Source organism: Homarus americanus, unplaced genomic scaffold, assembly GCF_018991925.1.
Source record: "Homarus americanus isolate GMGI-L3 unplaced genomic scaffold, GMGI_Hamer_2.0 scaffold47654, whole genome shotgun sequence".
In the NCBI taxonomy this organism is placed as follows: Eukaryota; Metazoa; Arthropoda; class Malacostraca; order Decapoda; family Nephropidae; genus Homarus; species Homarus americanus.
In genome coordinates this window covers 78,214-96,498 of record NW_024720364.1, presented here as the reverse complement: position 1 = coordinate 96,498, position 18,285 = coordinate 78,214, and the positions used below count along the sequence as shown (strand labels likewise).

The following is an 18,285-nucleotide window of genomic DNA, read 5'->3' as shown; positions in this document are numbered from 1 at the left end:
ATACAGATCTGAAATGCCTGTGTATGTTTTTAGCCATATATTACAGTCCCTTGAGCAGTTATATTACAGTACTGTAGTATCTTTGTATTTTACTTTCCCTTACAGTAAGATTTCAGGATTACAGTGGGATTATATTAAGCTAAACTAATAAGAGGAACTTATTTGAGTGATAGATCTGTATGGAGTTAAAATGTTCCTTATTTAACTGAAGATTACACACACCTGATGATTGAACACCCTAATGGTTGATGGATTAAGTTAGGGTAGATTAGGTTAAGTTAGATTAAGTTTGGGTAGGTTAGGTTACCACTGGGGTGACTAATCTAAAGATGTTTCCATTCATTAATTAAAACAAATAATTTCCACTTCATAAAAAACATTAAAAATTGAAAAAAAAAAAAAATCTTTGTAAAATAATAAATAAGCACTGACCAGTTTACAAAAATCTCTTAAAATAAAAGATGTAATCATATAGAAGAATTTCAAGACAGTACTATGAAGTATTATGGCTACTGGTAATACTAACTAAAGCTAATTTTGTCATTTAACCTTTAATTGATGGTTAAAGGTTCTTATACAACTCTCGTGGGTGTAAATTGATGGATGGCCACCGTCCCTACAGCTAACTTCCACTGATGATGACCACCGTCCCTACAGCTAACTTCCACTGATGATGACCACCGTCCCTACAGCTAACTTCCACTGTTGATGGCCACCGTCCCTACAGCTAACTTCCACTGATGATGACCACCGTCCCTACAGCTAACTTCCACTGATGATGACCACCGTCCCTACAGCTAACTTCCACTGTTGATGGCCACCGTCCCTACAGCTAACTACCACTGTTGATGGCCACCGTCCCTACAGCTAACTTCCACTGTTGATGGCCACCGTCCCTACAGCTAACTTCCACTGATGATGGCCACCGTCCCTACAGCTAACTTCCACTGTTGATGGCCGCCATTTAAACGCTAAAAATAATCAACATACCTACAGAAAGCTCCGCCCACTGCTGACTTAACGGCCAATGAGATCTCACATACACGCGGCCTCTGTCCCCAGTTCACGGCCTTAAGCAGTCATCGTTGCTTAGGGTTCACTACTGGGGAGGTACAAGTGGGCGGAGCTTAGTCGGTAAACAATAAAAATCAAGAATTACAAAGATATACAATTATGGTACAGTTTACAGCTATGGTACAGGTACAGGTTACAGCTATGGTACAGGTACAGGTTACAGGAACTACAGCTACAGTGACTATGGACCTTTGGTATTTACAGCCGACGTTGTAATTCTTGATCTAGTTGACGTTTGTGTCCGAGCGAGACGAATCGTTTACCAGCGACGGAACCTTTGTGGCGTCTGAGGTCGAGTCTTTTTTGTGTTTGATCTGTAAGACCTTCTTCCTCTCGGTGTGTTTGTGTGGGGACGAGCCTAATGGCGTGGCTACCTCTTTAACGACTTTGTCCGGCGTTCTCGTGAATTTTAGTTTCCTCTGGTGGCCGAGGGACGTAAGCCAGTCGGTGTTGCGTTTCTTTTCGACTCTGGTCTCTGGTCGGCTGTGTGGGGAACGCCCGTCTACGATAAAGTTGGGTAGGTTTGCCGTCGGGGACGAGAGACGTCCGAATTTAAATGGCTCGGGAGGGGAAACGGTCTGTTTACTAACGAGGGGATCCGGCAATTTAACGACCGCATCATTTTTCGCGTCGCCGCCGACCGCGTTCTTCTCCGCAAGTCTGGAGGAAACGTTCGTCACCGGGGTCCTGAAGCCGTTCCCGAGTACCACCTTGTCTCGGGCCTCGATGGGCTCCACGCTGTCTGTCACTTCTCCGTCGTTCTCCTTCTCCCGACGGCCCGGAGACGCGTCCGAGTCGTCGCCGTACTTGAGCATCTTGGCGGCACTCGGCGGCGGGGAGAGCCGGTTGGTCGAGTCGGCCGCGGAACAAAGGACATTTTTCTTACCGTAGTTCGGAGACTTGGGCTCGGTCTCCGTCTTGACGTTCTCCTGGTCTTCGCGGATGAGGTCGGTCAGTTTACGCTTCAGACCGGCCTTCTTGGTCTCGCTGACGGCCGTCCTGGGAGAGTCCTGGGACCCGGGGGTCTTGGCCAGCGACAGCCACTGGAGTAACGTGTTACGCTCGTTGGTCTTAGGGGTACACGGGGTGGTCTTACCCCCTTTCCTGTTCCGGGGCGTCTGAGAATTACCCGACGCCCCCGGACCGCCCCGTCCTCTGGTGCTGGACGGGGTGACGGGCGGTCGTATCCCGGACGTGCTCGGGGTGACGGGCCGCGGGGGTAGTGACTCCTGGCACTCTGACAGCACTCTCTCTCGACTCACCGCCACACCGCCGGTCTCCCCGTCGCCGCGTTCCTCTCCGTACGGCTCGGATGTTCCCCGGATGTTTATTTTCTCGTCGAAGTCGTCCATGTCGCAGTTTTTCCGCCGGAAGATGCGGACTTTCATGTCGTCGGCGCAGGTTACCAGCTGTTAGAGACAATAATATGAGAAACAAACGACAAATAACAAACCAAACCTAACCATGACCTACCCAACCATACCCTGTCCTACCCAACCTAACCATGACCTACCCAACCATACCCTGTCCTACCCAACCTAACCATGACCTACCCAACCATACCCTGTTCTACCCAACCTAACCATGACCTACCCAACCATACCCTGTTCTACCCAACCCTACCCTAACCATACTCTAACCCTACATTACTTTACCCTAACCTAACCCTACCCTATCCTACCCTAACCCTACTTCACCATGTAATGACCACGGTCGTACACGTCAGTTAACGTAAAATCAGACGGTTCACATTACGCTCAATAGCCCACAAAACACGTAGCGAGGCTTTCTTTACTGAGTCTCCCATCTGAGGCGTATGTTTTCTCTCACCCCTGGAGTGCGTCCGAGACTCAGTTATTCCTTAGTATCCAGCGGCTCGAGTCAAAATTTTAAATTGCGTCTGTAGTTGTATATGTTAAGTCAAATTAAAGATGTCTGATTACAGATGAAACATAGAAGATCTCTTGTGAGTGATGTTAAAAGCTTCAACTGTCTTTATTGTTGGTAAAATCTGTCAAATAAGTGAGCGTCGAGTCTGCCAGTAAGAATGGCATCTCATACCATCAGTGGGGAACAGCCATCAGCTTCCAAGTACTACAGATGTTAGATTATTTTAATGCCCAAAGAATCTAAGGTTTGTAGTTTGTCAGTTGTCTATTGAAGAAAGCAATTAATTTCCTGACAATAATCTGTCAAACTCTGTATATCACTATAGAGGCTCCTTGTGTGTAGTGTTGCCGAGCCTGTACAAGTGGTGTTGTCAGTGTGTGTATTTGACGCCCATTTCACCTTTTCCTGAGAAGCTCAAACTCTGATTAGATTATAACAACAGACATAATAAATTCACCTGACCCGTGGCATTGATTTTCATAGTTAAATGTAGCCAACAACAGCTGATTTAAATGTAGTTTCTGTCATTGTGTGATAAGCCCCTCTGGCGTGTCTGGTGTAGCCAACAACAGCTGATTTAAATGTAGTTTCTGTCATTGTGTGATAAGCCCTTCTGGCGTGTCTGGTGCATGGCTCAGTTGCCCGTATACAAACAAATATACGAGGAAGACTCACGCTTGCGACTATTCCTCGACGCACCTCCAGGCACAGAGTGGGTGTCAGCAGCTACCGGGGACTGGCTATCTTACAGGATGTCGTTAATTCGTCACGATTAAACTACAAGATTCTCGCACCCTGGGAACTAAACCCGTGGGATGAGCTCCCTCTCGGAGTGTGGGACTGACCCTAACAGCACACTCCATTTGTTGGTGTAGCACAGTGACTGGTGTGCTGCTCACAGTTATATGTACCAAACAGTATTGGTGTACCTGGTTGGGGATAACTACCAGACATATAGTTGTTGAGTAGTGAACCCATAAATATTGACAGTACCAGTAATGTTTGTCATGTGGGTTGTGAGTACATTATTAATACTACCAACTGAGGTCTAGTAAAAGTGCCATGTTGTTCGTTCCCAAATAACACGATGTTATAAATAATAAGTTAATTTGGGATATTGTCAAGTGTGTCATATAACCATCTGTAGTGGCAGTGAAGTAATATAATGATTGTTTAAAGTTGTAACCAAGAATTGAAGATTTATTTTATGAATTGTAAAGTAAGACCCAAGGCTCTAGTCTTAGCTGAGTGTGTTAAACTGACACCTTATCCGGTCTTAACCTAATAAATATTGATTTAGTAAACGTCGAGTATCACCGCTCTATTCCTTACAATATTTGGTTCTCAGAAAATATTCATTATAATTCACCTGCCAAAAGGTTGAGTCTACCACTCTACCTGACACATCACTGAGTTGTGTTAAACTCTGATAAGTCTGAGTGGCTACTGTGGTAAGTATCATAAATGGTATAGTAAGAATAACTAAGCCATGATAAGAATAAATATAGAGGAACTTAAATAATATAAGATAAAAGTATAGAAAATAACTAAAGAAATATAAGATAGATACTTATAGAAAGAAAGACTTAAAAAATTTAATTATTAATATACACAAGAAAATATGACACCTCAAATCAATCTTACACAGCTAGATAAAAATAATATAATAACTAAAATGAAACAGCCTTCAACCCCCTCTTACAACCATACCCTACCTAACCTAACCCTACCATACCTAACATAACCCTACCATACCCTAAGCTAACCCTACCTACCTTCCCATCATCCTCGGGACACCAACTGACGGACGAAACCTCGGCAAAATGTCCCGAGAGTCTTGCTATGGGGTTCCCCGGGCGATCAGTCAACCATATATAAGCCGAGTTATCGCTGGAGCCGCTCAGTATATACGAGCCGCAGGGACTGATGCATGACTTGACAAAATACGTCAGGTTCTTGTGGCCTGTGTATTCAGCGACTGTCAACGGGATATTAGTTATTACCGACGATGTAAACAATGTGTGGGGAGTGTGTGTGGGGTGTGTGGGGTGGGTGTATAGGGTGTGTGGGGGTGTGTATAGGGTGTGTGGGGTGTGTATAGGGTGTGTGGGGTGTGTATAGGGTGTGTGGGGTGTGTATAGGGTGTGTATAGGGTGTGTATAGGGTGTGTATAGGGTGTGTGGGGGTGTGTATAGGGTGTGTGGGGTGTGTAAAGTGTGACATGTAGAGTGTGTGGGGTGTGTGACAAGTAAAATAATATGATCTACTAACATATTTTGTAGAATCACATGAAGATTAGACACCCCCAGATTATTTCATCTGATTACTAAACAACCTTATGTTACCAGGTTAGGTTAGGTTGGGTTGGGTTAGGTTAGGTTAGGGTAGGTTGGGTTTTGGTTAGGGTAGGTTAGATCAGGTTAAATTAGTTACATTTATTAGGTTAAGTCAGATCAGATTATGTTCAGTAAGGTTAGATTAGGTTAGTTTAGGTTACGTTGGGTTTAGGTTAGGCTTGGTTTAGGTTTGGTTAGGGTCAAAAACATACCTGGCTTCGGGGTCGGATTAGCCAGGTGGTAAGCGTAGATCACATTATCCATACAGGAGGCGTAGAGAACGTCCCTAGCTGGAGAGACAGAGAGAGCTGTGTACCCCTTGTGTGACGACCGCCCGCTGTGCTCCAGGAAACTCTGACACTGGGGGCCGCGTCGTCCTCCTCCGTGAGTCTTGCGGAGATCCCACAGTTTGATTAGCCTGCCGGAGACGTGGTTATGGGTCACTGTACTCGGAGATCAACACCCCATAGTTAAGTTTATATTTCTCCTGAAGATTAATCACCCTATTCTTCACAGGATTAAAAATTACACAGGAATTATATAACCTAACCCAACATAACCTAACCTAACCCAACCAAACCCTAACCAAATCCTAACCTACCCATCGGAAGCTCCAGACGATATAACGACGTGTTGTTTCTGGAAGACGACACCGGTCACACTGTTGTTCACCGCCGCGTTGGCCGCCGCCGTCACCGCGCCTTTACGGAAGCTCGGAGACGCTACGCTTCTGTTGGCTGCGTAAAATAAACAACGGTTAATAATATACAGTGGTGAATAATACAGTGATGACTAATACAGTGATGACTAATACAGTGATGACTAATACAGTGATGAATAATACAGTGATGAATAATGCAGTGATGAATAATAGTGATGACTAATACAGTGGTGAATAATACAGTGATGATCATGAATCCCTCAGACCCGGAATTCTCTAATAGCATGAATTTAATTTTTCTCGTCGTTCCCAAATCCGTAATTTAAAAAAAAAATTCCGGATTTGGGAACGATTTTACTGAAAATTCTGAGAAAATTATCCCAGTACGTAACCGGAAAATTCCAGAGACGGGGGGGGGGATATTTTTCCAGGTTTGAGAGAGTCGTCTGGTTATCTGGAAATGTGTCATTCCTGGAAGTGTTCTGGACCAATTGTTCCAGCTAACAGGGCCACAGGGTGTTCATAAATGATCACCGTAAAGACCGATACTATGGTGGGCTACTGACCGATACTATGGTGGGCTACTGACCGATACTATGGTGGGCTACTGACCGATACTATGGTGGGCTACTGACCGATACTATGGTGGGCTACTTACCAATACTATGGTGGGCTGGAGCTATTTCATCAGCCTTGTGGTAAGGTTTACAGCGTTTGTCCCAGATTATAACATTGCCGTCTCGAGCTCCTGTTGCTATCACACCTGTTGAGAGAGAGAGAGAGAGAGAGAGAGAGAGAGAGATGTAGTTATATCGTGAAAATTAACCAGCCTAGATTAATTCACTGATTAAATAACATAAACTAATCCAACCTTACATAAGCTAATCTAACATTACATATTAACAAACAGACCTATACACACAGAGAGTACTCAGACTAACAGACACAGTACTCAAACTAACACAAAGAGTACTCAAACTAACACAAAGAGTACTCAAACTAACACAGAGTACATGCAAGCTAACACACACACACACGAGTACTCAGACTAACACAGTAATCAAACTAACAACACAGACAGACAGACAGACTAACAGACACCCCTAGACAGATACTCACAAGGGTCGTAGGGATTAACATGTACAGTCTTGACGGATCTCGTGTGACCAATCAGAGCGAGCGTTGCGTCCAGAGTGCCGTCCTCTCGTACAGACAACACAGCAGTTTTCTGATCGCCCGACACCGACACCAATTCAGCCGCGCCGGGCACCCAGCACACGTCAAAGATGGCGTTGTCGTGGATCTGTTGGCCTAGGGTGAGGCAGGAGTTTGTTTATTATCTAGCGGGAAAGACATCTTGGGGTGTGACATCAGTTTGGTAGAAGATAAATTATTTATTAACTAACATCATGACATCTCAGGAGTGACATCAGTTTAATCTTTAAAAGTTTCAAACTGTAAAAGTAGAATAGTTTTCCCATGAATTAAAATGAACTTTAGTCTTTCCCTGATCAAAGCTTAGATGACTGACCAAAGCTTAGATGACTGATAAAAGCTTAAATGGCTGATCAAAGCTTGTGTGTGTTTTTCAAATCTGACCTTTAGCAGTGATATTCAGAGAAGGAAAAAGAGTTCAAGTAATTACTGATTATTCCTGGATGTAACGTTTATCATTACAACAGAATATTAAAGTTATATAAAGGACTAAAAATACTTATAATGACACATGGCTGAGGGAGTCAGTTGTCCTAGTGTTTTTATGGGTAATAACTCGCCCGGGGACAGATCACTGACCCACAATGGGGCCTAAGGGGGAGAGGGGGGGATAGGAGCAAGACACCAGCCCACGGTGCAGCCCGTTAAAGTACCTGTAAAAGAGAGAGAGTGAAGCAACATTGTGGTGAAGAGAAGAGAGATTATCAACTAAAGGAGGAGAGTTAATAAGCCTTTGATTCCAGCCTCTCTAACAGTTGAAGAGCCACCCCAGATATGAGAGCAGTACTCCAAGGAAGGACCAATTAATCCCTTATATACTTGAACCAACAGCTCAGGGGTGAAGTAACTATGGCCTCTGTACAGCATTCACAGCTTTGGGGAGGCAACTTTAGCAATGTTGTGTGGCTTCCATGACATATACAGCTAATGGTGAGGCCCTAGGGAAGGTTAATTTAGGTGATAGTATTAGGTTAATCCTGAAGTGAGAAGAGTCTACACCACACACCCTATAGTACACACACACACACACACACACACACACACACACACACACACACACACACACACACACACACCCCATAGCTATTCTTACCTGGTACGGGGGACACGGGACCAATCTTCCGAGTGTCCCTCAATCCAATCTGGCCATCCTCGTTCGCTAACACCAATATGTGGCCGTAATTCGCACCCGCTCCGAATTTACACACATAAATGGGAGGTTCCGCTGCACCCTGAGAGAAGCCGCCAGGAACATCGGCTGCAATCCCCTCATACTCGTCGCTCCGATAACACTTAAAACCCCAGGCGTATAGACTCTGTTGTGCTTGTTTCACTTGGCCAGTGTCTGTGGGAATGATTATAGCATAAATTACATAGATTAAGGCATAAATTATATAGATTATGGTATAAATTATAGATTATAGCATAAATTATATAGATTATAGCATAAATTATATAGATTATGGCATAAATTATAGATTAAGGCATAAATTATATAGATTATGGCATAAATTATATAGATTACAGCATAAATTATATGATTAGGCATAAATTATATAGATTAGGCATAAATTATATAGATTATTATAAGCATAAATTATATAGATTATAGCATAAATTACATAGATTAAGGCATAAATTATATAGATTATGGTATAAATTATAGATTATAGCATAAATTATATAGATTATAGCATAAATTATATAGATTATGGCATAAATTATAGATTAAGGCATAAATTATATAGATTATGGCATAAATTATATAGATTACAGCATAAATTATATAGATTATATCACATGGAGATTATCCGCCTTTATCCAGTTGGCTTTACCTGGTGATTAATTAACCTAATGCTACCTGGTGGGGGTTAGGTTAGGTTATACAGGGCAACGTATAACTAATACTTAAACTACTACTTCATATACACTTATAATTTGCTTTACTTACAAAATCCTTTAATATTCATGAAAAATAATTAAATATGAATTACTGTACCAACCAGGAGACAACTAATACATATTTAAGGGTTTTATTTCAGTTTAACTACTTTACAGACACTTATACTTAACAAAAAAGCCTTAAATACACTTATACTTTACTTAATATACAATATCCTCAAATAATCTTAGTAAATTAACTAAAAATACTAATTCTTGTATCAACCAAACAACCATCCCCTACCCTACCCCATTTAACCACTTAACAGCCACTTACACTAATAATATCACCCCAGACACTTAATATAAACTTATACTTTACATTACTTACAATAACCTTTGATATTCTTGGTAATTAACTCAGTAATAAGGTGGTAATTAGTGTTAGTCTTCATGGCCTCGTTACCTTCCTCCTCCACCATGTAAACAAACTCTTCCCGCCAAAAACAGAATTCATTAATACCTAAAAAAACATTAATTAATCATTTTTATTTAATTTATCGATTATTTAACACTATATTTATATTTAATTTATGGATTATTAAACACTAATTATATCTATTATAATTTTTCTTATATTAATACCATATTTGAGTTATTAATACCTATGTAATTTTATATATTAAATTATATTAAACATTAATTAATTACGTAGTTTAAGCTTTATTTTAGTGTATTAAAATATATATAATTAATTATGGTATTTATTTTGTTAATAATGTTATAAATAATTGAGGAAATTAATATATTGAGAGGTTTAACAGCATTCATTATTACCAGAAAATTTTGTTATCCCTTTAGTTTTAAAATAATATTATATATATAATTATCTATATATCTATTCTATCTATCCGTCCATCTATCCATCCATCTATCCATCCATCTATCCATCTATCCATCCATCTATCTATCTATCTATATACGCCTGAATTTATCCATTTATCAATATATATAAACATCTATATAATGTATTCCTCTATCTATCTATCCATCTATCTATCTATCTATCCATCTATCTATCCATCTATCCCTCTATCTATCGGTGCGCAAGACGATGGTCACTTGTCCCCCTACGACGTGACGTCATAGAGAGGCCTGACTCCTTCCCTCACATCATCAACAAGACGCCGTAAGTCCCCCCAAAAATCCTCATTTAATGTCTAAAAACTCGATTATTCCGTTATTTTATGGTGTTTTAAGGTATTGATTGGTTTATTTAAGGTTTTAGGTATGTTTTAAGGTTTTATTTAATAGAGAAATAAGTTTAAATAAGGGAGAAATTGGTTAAATAAGATGGTCATGTGGGTTGATGCCTTCCCCACATGGTCGAGGATGGTGGAACACGTTAATGGTATTATTTTATTATTATTGATATTTTTCGTCTTATTTAACTATTTTAGGATATTTTAAGGATTTGAGGATCGAGTTAAGGGTATTAGGTATGTTTTAAGGTATTATTTAATAGATGATAAGTTTAAATAAGGGAGAAATAAGTTAAATAAGATGGTAATGTGAGATGATTCCTCCCCACATGGTCCAGGATGGAGTTAAGGGAAATATTTTATTATTATTGATATTTTTCGTCTTATTTAACTATTTTAGGATATTTTAAGGATTTAAGGATCGAGTTAAGGGTTTTAGGTATGTTTTAAGGTATTATTTATGAGAGGATAAGTTTAAATAAGGGAGAAATAAGTTAAATAAGATAGCCATGTGTTATTTTGGGTTTAATTTTGATATTACACACGTACACACACACACCATACATACATACACACCATACATACACGTACTTACATACATATAACATACAGTATACACACATACACATACTTACATACATACACCCATACATACATACATGCACCCATACATACACCCATACACCCATACATACATACACCCATACATACACACACACACACCATACATACACACACACCATACATACACACACACCATACATACACACACACACCATACATACACACACACACCATACATACACACACACACACCAAGGCGTTGAGTACATTGTTCCCTTGTATGTGATCAATGATAATTTACCCTTGGCAGAATAAATTGTTCTTTGTATTAACTGAAGGAACTAAATCATTAATTTCTTCTATTATAAAGAACAAACAAATTATGGGGTCACCTGATGATTAGTCACCCCTGTATGTATAGTTTATTTCACATGATGATTAGACACCCTATTTCTACCTCAGGGGGTTAGGTTAGGGTCAGGTTAGGGTTAGGGTTAGGTTAGGGTCAAGTCAGGTTAGTATTAGGTTAGGTTAGGGTCAAGTCAGGTTAGGATTAGGTTAGGTTAGGGTCAAGTCAGGTTAGGTTAGGGTCAAGTCAGGTTAGGATTAGGTTAAGTACCATTAGTGTTAAGTTAGTTACACTGAATTAGATGGGGTTGGGTTAGGTTATATTTGCATTTAGAATAGAATTAAGATTATGTTTGGTTTAGTTAAAATAGATTGTTAGGTTAAGTTAATATTGGGTTAAATTTTAGGTTAGCAAAATATTAACCTAACCAAACATATATTATTGTTTCTTGAATACTGATAGTTATGTGTTTACTGTTGTTGTTGTTGTTTACTGTTGTTGTTGTTTTGCAGAAGATGCCGAGTGTCAGCGTAAAGGACGTTAACCAGCAAGGTTTCACGAAGGCTTTTGCAGAGTTCCTTAAAAAGTGAGGCGAACGACGTGGTTATGTTGTTAATTAATGGAGACGCTCACCTGAAGATTAACTACCCTTATGCTAACCTAACCTAACCTTACCTAATCTTAATCTAACCAAACCTAACCTTAAGCTAGCATTGAAGAAATTCCTTGATATACATTTGACTTATTTAACATAGCTATTGTGTGTCTATCCCATAAATCTATCTATCTATCTGTGTCAATAAGTGACCTTTCTCTCTATTTCAGGTCAGGAAAGGTCAAGGTGCCAGACTGGGCTGATCTCGTTAAGGTAATTATTGGGTGATTCAGGTAGTGTGTGTGAGAAAGAGAGACTGGCTGTGTGTGTGTGAGAGAGAGAGAGGGGGGGAATATCTCTCTCTCTCTCTCTCTCTCTCTCTCACTAATTTCTCTACTCCCCCAGACGGCCAAATTCAAGGAGCTTGCCCCCTACGATGACGACTGGTTCTATACGCGTGTGGCCGCTGTTGCCCGCCACATCTACCTCCGTTCTCCCGTTGGCGTAGGAAGCGTCCAGAAGGTCTTCGGCGGTGAGTCAGCATTATGTCGCTTCCTTTGGGGTCTGGGGGATGTTATCGGATAATTTATTTACAACCTCGGGAAATTAAATCTGGGAATTGTGATAGTTAGACCTCCTTATAATGAACTTCTTGTTTGATATAATGTGTAGAGTAAAACCTCATTATAATGGATTTCTTGTTTGATATAGTGTGTGCGTAAAGTAAGGTTTATGTATGTAGTCTCTGATAATGTTCGTGTGTGTGTGTACATAAAGTAAGGTTATGTACGTAAGGTTTATGTATGTAGTAACATGATGTTTGTTGTGTGTGCGTGTGTAAAGTAAAATATGTGCGTAGTACCTGATAATATTTGTCGTGTGTGCGTAATGCTTATATAGTATCTTAATGTTCATGTACGTATGTGTGTGAATAACCTAACCCCAACGTACCCTAAAGCACCCCTGATCCCTTTACAGCACGTCAGAGTCGAGGCACCGCTCCTTCCCACTTCTGCAAGAGCTCAGGTGCCGTAGCTCGCAAGGCTCTACAGACCCTGGAAACCCTCAAACTGGTCGAGAAGGCTCCCAGCGGCGGCCGACGTCTCACCTCCCAGGGCCACAGAGATCTGGACCGTATAGCCGCTCAGATGAAGGCCGCGGCAAAGGTCAAGCCCGCCCCCATCGTTGTCACTGCTCAGTAAACGAATAAACTAAGTCTTTCGTGAGCTGTGGTTTTTTTCTTGATCCCGATTTATGAGTTATTTACAATATTTACGTAAAAATGGTTTGTTTGCGTTTACGGAATGATTTACAACAGTACGGTCATTTACAGTACACGTAAATGTAGTCTATATGATGTATCTATTTTTTATGGCCTTGATAACTCAGAATATATTGGGGTCTTAATTATGCAGAGTTACAAAAATCTCCAAGTTAATGAGGCAATTTCCTCCCTGTTGTGCTTTTGACCTTATTACCTAACCTAAATTAACCTAACTGGAGAAATTACTGAAGAATTAACACACAACAGAACTAAAGGTGAAAGATTATCAAAATGTGAACCTTGAGATGTGGTTTAAGTGACAAGGGGTGAAAGTTAACTTGACTTTACTTTAAATATTACTAAACACTACTGAGCACCGTCTCCGAGAATTAAATAGTTTCTCGGAGACTCTGGGATTCCAATATCAATTCTTGGAGACTGGGATTCCAATGTCAATTCTCGGAGACGGATTCTAATATTAATTCTCGGAGACTGGGATTCCAATGTCAATTCTCGGAGACGGATTCTAATATTAATTCTCGGAGACTGGGATTCCAATGTCAATTCTCCGAGACTCTGGGATTCCAATGTCAATTCTCGGAGACGGATTCTAATATTAATTCTCGGAGACTGGGATTCCAATGTCAATTCTCCGAGACTCTGGGATTCTAATGTCAATTCTCGGAGACTCTGGGATTCCAATGTCAATTCTCTCCTACTAACCTGGTGAAACTATTGGTGTTAATTAAAATAACCTTCCTTTAAACAATAACAAAACACAAGTTCTCCGAGAATTAAATCATTTCCACAATACTCACAGCCTGGGGGTCACCATAAGCAACCATAACTAAAGAAATAAACATAATATTAATGTATAGAAAATATTACAGTATAAATAATGAATAATATATAGACTGTTAACCCATAATAAGGTGATTCCCTTGTCAAACTAGAGCTGACATCATTACATCTATCAATGCAGATCTGTACAGCATCTCTGAATGGGAAGGTAGAAACTTGGTTAAATTTAGTAATAAAACTCAATATTTACCAATTACACTTTTTAAATTAGATGATCTCCCACCAATTACATTTCAGGACACAATCATTCTGTAATAGATATGCCAGGCCTCACCATTAGCTGTAATATGTCATGGAAGCCACACAACATTGCTAAAGCTGCCTCTCCAAAGCTGTGAATGCTGTACAGATGCCATAGTTACTTCACCCCTGAGCTGTTGGTTCAAGTTAAGCTGCCTCCCCAAAGCTGTGAATGCTGTACAGATGCCATAGTTACTTCACCCCTGAGCTGTTGGTTCGGCTAAGTTGCCTCCCCAAAGCTGTGAATGCTGTACAGATGCCATAGTTACTTCACCCCTGAGCTGTTGGTTCAAGTTAAGCTGCCTCTCCAAAGCTGTGAATGCTGTACAGATGCCATAGTTACTTCACCCCTGAGCTGTTGGTTCAAGTTAAGCTGCCTCCCCAAAGCTGTGAATGCTGTACAGATGCCATAGTTACTTCACCCCTGAGCTGTTGGTTCAAGTTAAGCTGCCTCCCCAAAGCTGTGAATGCTGTACAGATGCCATAGTTACTTCACCCCTGAGCTGTTGGTTCAAGTTAAGCTTCCTCCCTAAAGCTGTGAATGCTGTACAGATGCCATAGCTACTTCACCCCTGAGCTGTTGGTTCAAGTTAAGCTGCCTCCCCAAAGCTGTGAATGCTGTACAGATGCCATAGTTACTTCACCCCTGAGCTGTTGAATTCAAGTTAAGCTGCCTCCCCAAAGCTGTGAATGCTGTGCAGATGCCATGGTTACTTCCACCTGGCTGGTGGTTTCCAGGTTAAGCTTCCTCCCCAAAGCTGTGAATGCTGTACAGATGCCATAGTTACTTCACCCCTGAGCTGTTGGTTCAAGTTAAGCTGCCTCCCCAAAGCTGTGAATGCTGTACAGATGCCATAGTTACTTCACCCCTGAGCTGTTGGTTCAAGTTAAGCTGCCTCCCCAAAGCTGTGAATGCTGTACAGATGCCATAGTTACTTCACCCCTGAGCTGTTGGTTCAAGTTAAGCTTCCTCCCTAAAGCTGTGAATGCTGTACAGATGCCATAGCTACTTCACCCCTGAGCTGTTGGTTCAAGTTAAGCTGCCTCCCCAAAGCTGTGAATGCTGTACAGATGCCATAGTTACTTCACCCCTGAGCTGTTGGTTCAAGTTAAGCTGCCTCTCCAAAGCTGTGAATGCTGTACAGATGCCATAGTTACTTCACCCCTGAGCTGTTGGTTCAAGTTAAGCTGCCTCCCCAAAGCTGTGAATGCTGTACAGATGCCATAGTTACTTCACCCCTGAGCTGTTGGTTCAAGTTAAGCTGCCTCCCCAAAGCTGTGAATGCTGTGCATCCCCAGCTTATTTCACCTGAAGAGTAACCACCCCAGCTTATTTCACCTGAAGAGTAACCACCCAGCTTATTTACCTGAAGAGTAACTCACCCCAGCTTATTTCACCTGAAGAGTAACCACCCCAGCTTATTTCACCTGAAGATTAACCACCCCAGCTTATTTCACCTGAAGAGTAACCACCCCAGCTTATTTCACCTGAAGATTAACCACCCCAGCCAGTGAAAATGATCGCCAGTGAAGATGAACGCCAGTGAAAATGATCGCTAGTAAACATGAACGCCAGTGAAAATGATCGCTAGTAAACATGAATGCCAGTGAAATGATCGCTAGTAAAGATGAACGCCAGTGAAAATGATCGCCAATAAAGATGAACGCCAGTGAAGATGATCGCTAGTAAAGATGAACGCCAGTGAAGATGAACGCCAGTGAAAATGATCGCTAGTAAAGATGATCGCCAGAAAATGATCGCTAGTAAAGATGAACGCCAGTGAAAAGATCGCTAGTAAAGATGAACGCCAGTGAAAATGACGCCAGTGAAAATGATCGCTAGTAAAAATGATCGCCAGAGAAAATGATCGCTAGTAAAGATGAACGCCAGTGAAAATGATCGCTAGTAAAGATGAACGCCAGTGAAAATGATCGCCAATAAAGATGAACGCCAGTGAAAATGATCGCTAGTAAAGATGAACGCCAGTGAAAATGATCGCCATAAAGATGAACGCCAGTGAAAATGATCGCCAATAAAGATGAACGCCAGTGAAGATGATCGCTAGTAAAGATGAACGCCAGTGAAGATGAACGCCAGTGAAAATGATCGCTAAAGATGAACGCCAGTGAAAGATCGCCAATAAAGATGAACGCCAGTGAAAATGATCGCCAATAAAGATGAACGCTGGAAAATGATCGCCAATAAAGATGAACGCCAGTGAAATGATCGCCACTAAAGATGAACGCCAGTGAAATGATCGCCAATAAAGATGAACGCCAGTGAAGATGATCGCCAATAAAGATGAACGCCAGTGAAAGATCGCCAATAAAGATGAACGCCAGTGAAAATGATCGCCAATAAAGATGATCGCCACTAAAGATGAACGCCAGTGAAGATGAACGCCAGTGAAAATGATCGCCAATAAAGATGAACGCCAGTGAAAATGATCGCCAATAAAGATGAACGCCAGTGAAAATGATCGCCAATAAAGATGAACGCCAGTGAAAATGATCGCCAATAAAGATGAACGCCAGTGAAAATGATCGCCATAAAGATGAACGCCAGTGAAAATGATCGCCAATAAAGATGAACGCCAGTGAAGATGAACGCCAGTGAAAATGATCGCCAATAAAGATGAACGCCAGTGAAAATGATCGCCAATAAAGATGAACGCCAGTGAAAATGATCGCCACTAAAGATGAACGCCAGTGAAAATGATCGCCAATAAAGATGAACGCCAGTGAAAATGATCGCCAATAAAGATGAACGCCAGTGAAAATGATCGCCATAAAGATGATCGCCACTAAAGATGAACGCCAGTGAAAATGATCGCCAATAAAGATGAACGCCAGTGAAATGATCGCCAATAAAGATGAACGCCAGTGAAGATGATCGCCAATAAAGATGAACGCCAGTGAAGATGAACGCCAGTGAAAATGATCGCCAATAAAGATGAACGCCAGTGAAGATGAACGCCAGTGAAAATGATCGCCAATAAAGATGAACGCCAGTGAAGATGAACGCCAATAAAGATGAACGCCAGTGAAGATGATCGCCAATAAAGATGAACGCCAGTGAAGATGAACGCCAGTGAAAATGATCGCCACAAAGATGAACGCCAGTGAAGATGAACGCCAGTGAAAATGATCGCCAATAAAGATGAACGCCAGTGAAAATGATCGCCAATAAAGATGAACGCCAGTGAAGATGATCGCCAGTGAAAATGATCGCCAATAAAGATGAACGCCAGTGAAAATGATCGCTAGTAAAGATGAACGCCAGTGAAATGATCGCCAATAAAGATGAACGCCAGTGAAATGATCGCCAATAAAGATGAACGCCAGTGAAAATGATCGCCAATAAAGATGAACGCCAGTGAAAATGATCGCCAATAAAGATGAACGCCAGTGAAAATGATCGCCAATAAAGATGAACGCCAGTGAAAATGATCGCCAATAAAGATGAACGCCAGTGAAAATGATCGCCAATAAAGATGAACGCCAGTGAAAATAAACGCCAGTAGATAAGAGGTCACAGCTCAAGGTTAAAGAAGCCGCGGGTCCAGAAAACTGTACTTCTCAATAGTGCGTAACTTTGTCTCCTTTATTTAATATTTAAACCTTCACTAATAAGAAAATGTCCTCTATATAACTCGTTTTAGATTAAATAATTTTGATAAATCAGATGAAAACGACAATTAATAAGGAGAAATAAGGATTAATAATGTGAAATAAGAGGATATTTCCTTACGTCTGTAGTCACTTTAACACCGAACCCGAATGTTTAATGTTGTTAACTCTACCGAACACCATCATTAATGACTTACCTCTCGTAAAATAAATAAATTTGACTTATAATAACATATTAATCTTATATTATTTTGTATTAGGTTAATCTAAATATGTTTTTATTCTCAAATGTCGACTCACAATAATAATTGGTTGGGTAGTGATGTTCGTGGTATTACTGCTAACATTAGATGCGATGCGTACGATATTTTTTCTCTGGCGGATTTTATCACAATTAAATATTTAACGATTAAATTAATATTATTTTTCTATGTGAATCTTAAGGAATAATTTGATAGTATTT

The 18,285-nt window shown here is 40.8% G+C and overlaps 2 protein-coding genes across 2 annotated transcripts; one reads left to right on the top strand and one right to left on the bottom strand.

Annotated features, from left to right (window-relative positions):
* Positions 1-877: 877 nt before the first annotated feature.
* LOC121860513 (protein lethal(2)denticleless-like) lies at positions 878-9,576 on the bottom strand. The gene is made up of 8 exons (XM_042357674.1): positions 9,449-9,576; positions 8,270-8,521; positions 7,081-7,272; positions 6,620-6,724; positions 5,902-6,037; positions 5,513-5,718; positions 4,740-4,942; positions 878-2,483 (listed from the first exon to the last, which is right to left on the bottom strand). Exons 1-8 carry the CDS (start codon positions 9,537-9,539, stop codon positions 1,299-1,301), a joined length of 2,370 nt encoding a protein of 789 aa, XP_042213608.1. The 5' UTR covers positions 9,540-9,576; the 3' UTR covers positions 878-1,298.
* Positions 9,577-10,172: 596 nt separating this feature from the next.
* On the top strand, positions 10,173-13,053 carry LOC121860512 (40S ribosomal protein S19-like). Its single transcript, XM_042357673.1, has 5 exons — positions 10,173-10,246; positions 11,745-11,818; positions 12,058-12,100; positions 12,233-12,359; positions 12,806-13,053. Exons 2-5 carry the CDS (start codon positions 11,748-11,750, stop codon positions 13,027-13,029), a joined length of 465 nt encoding a protein of 154 aa, XP_042213607.1. The 5' UTR covers positions 10,173-10,246; positions 11,745-11,747; the 3' UTR covers positions 13,030-13,053.
* The last annotated feature ends 5,232 nt before the right edge of the window (positions 13,054-18,285 follow it).

Bases quoted from the DNA above. Each gene is read 5' to 3' on its own strand.
- LOC121860513 (XM_042357674.1), bottom strand. From the start codon at position 9,539: ATGGTGGAGGAGGAAGGTAACGAGGCCATGAAGACTAACACTAATTAC. The intron at 7,273-8,269 runs GTAAGAATAGCT...GCCTCACCCTAG, and splicing joins TCCCGTGTCCCCCGTACCAG to GCCAACAGATCCACGACAAC. The intron at 5,719-5,901 runs GTAGGTTAGGAT...CGTCTCCGGCAG, and splicing joins TCGTCTGGAGCTTCCGATGG to GCTAATCAAACTGTGGGATC.
- LOC121860512 (XM_042357673.1), top strand. From the start codon at position 11,748: ATGCCGAGTGTCAGCGTAAAGGACGTTAACCAGCAAGGTTTCACGAAG. The intron at 11,819-12,057 runs GTGAGGCGAACG...TCTCTATTTCAG, and splicing joins TTTGCAGAGTTCCTTAAAAA to GTCAGGAAAGGTCAAGGTGC. The intron at 12,101-12,232 runs GTAATTATTGGG...CTACTCCCCCAG, and splicing joins ACTGGGCTGATCTCGTTAAG to ACGGCCAAATTCAAGGAGCT.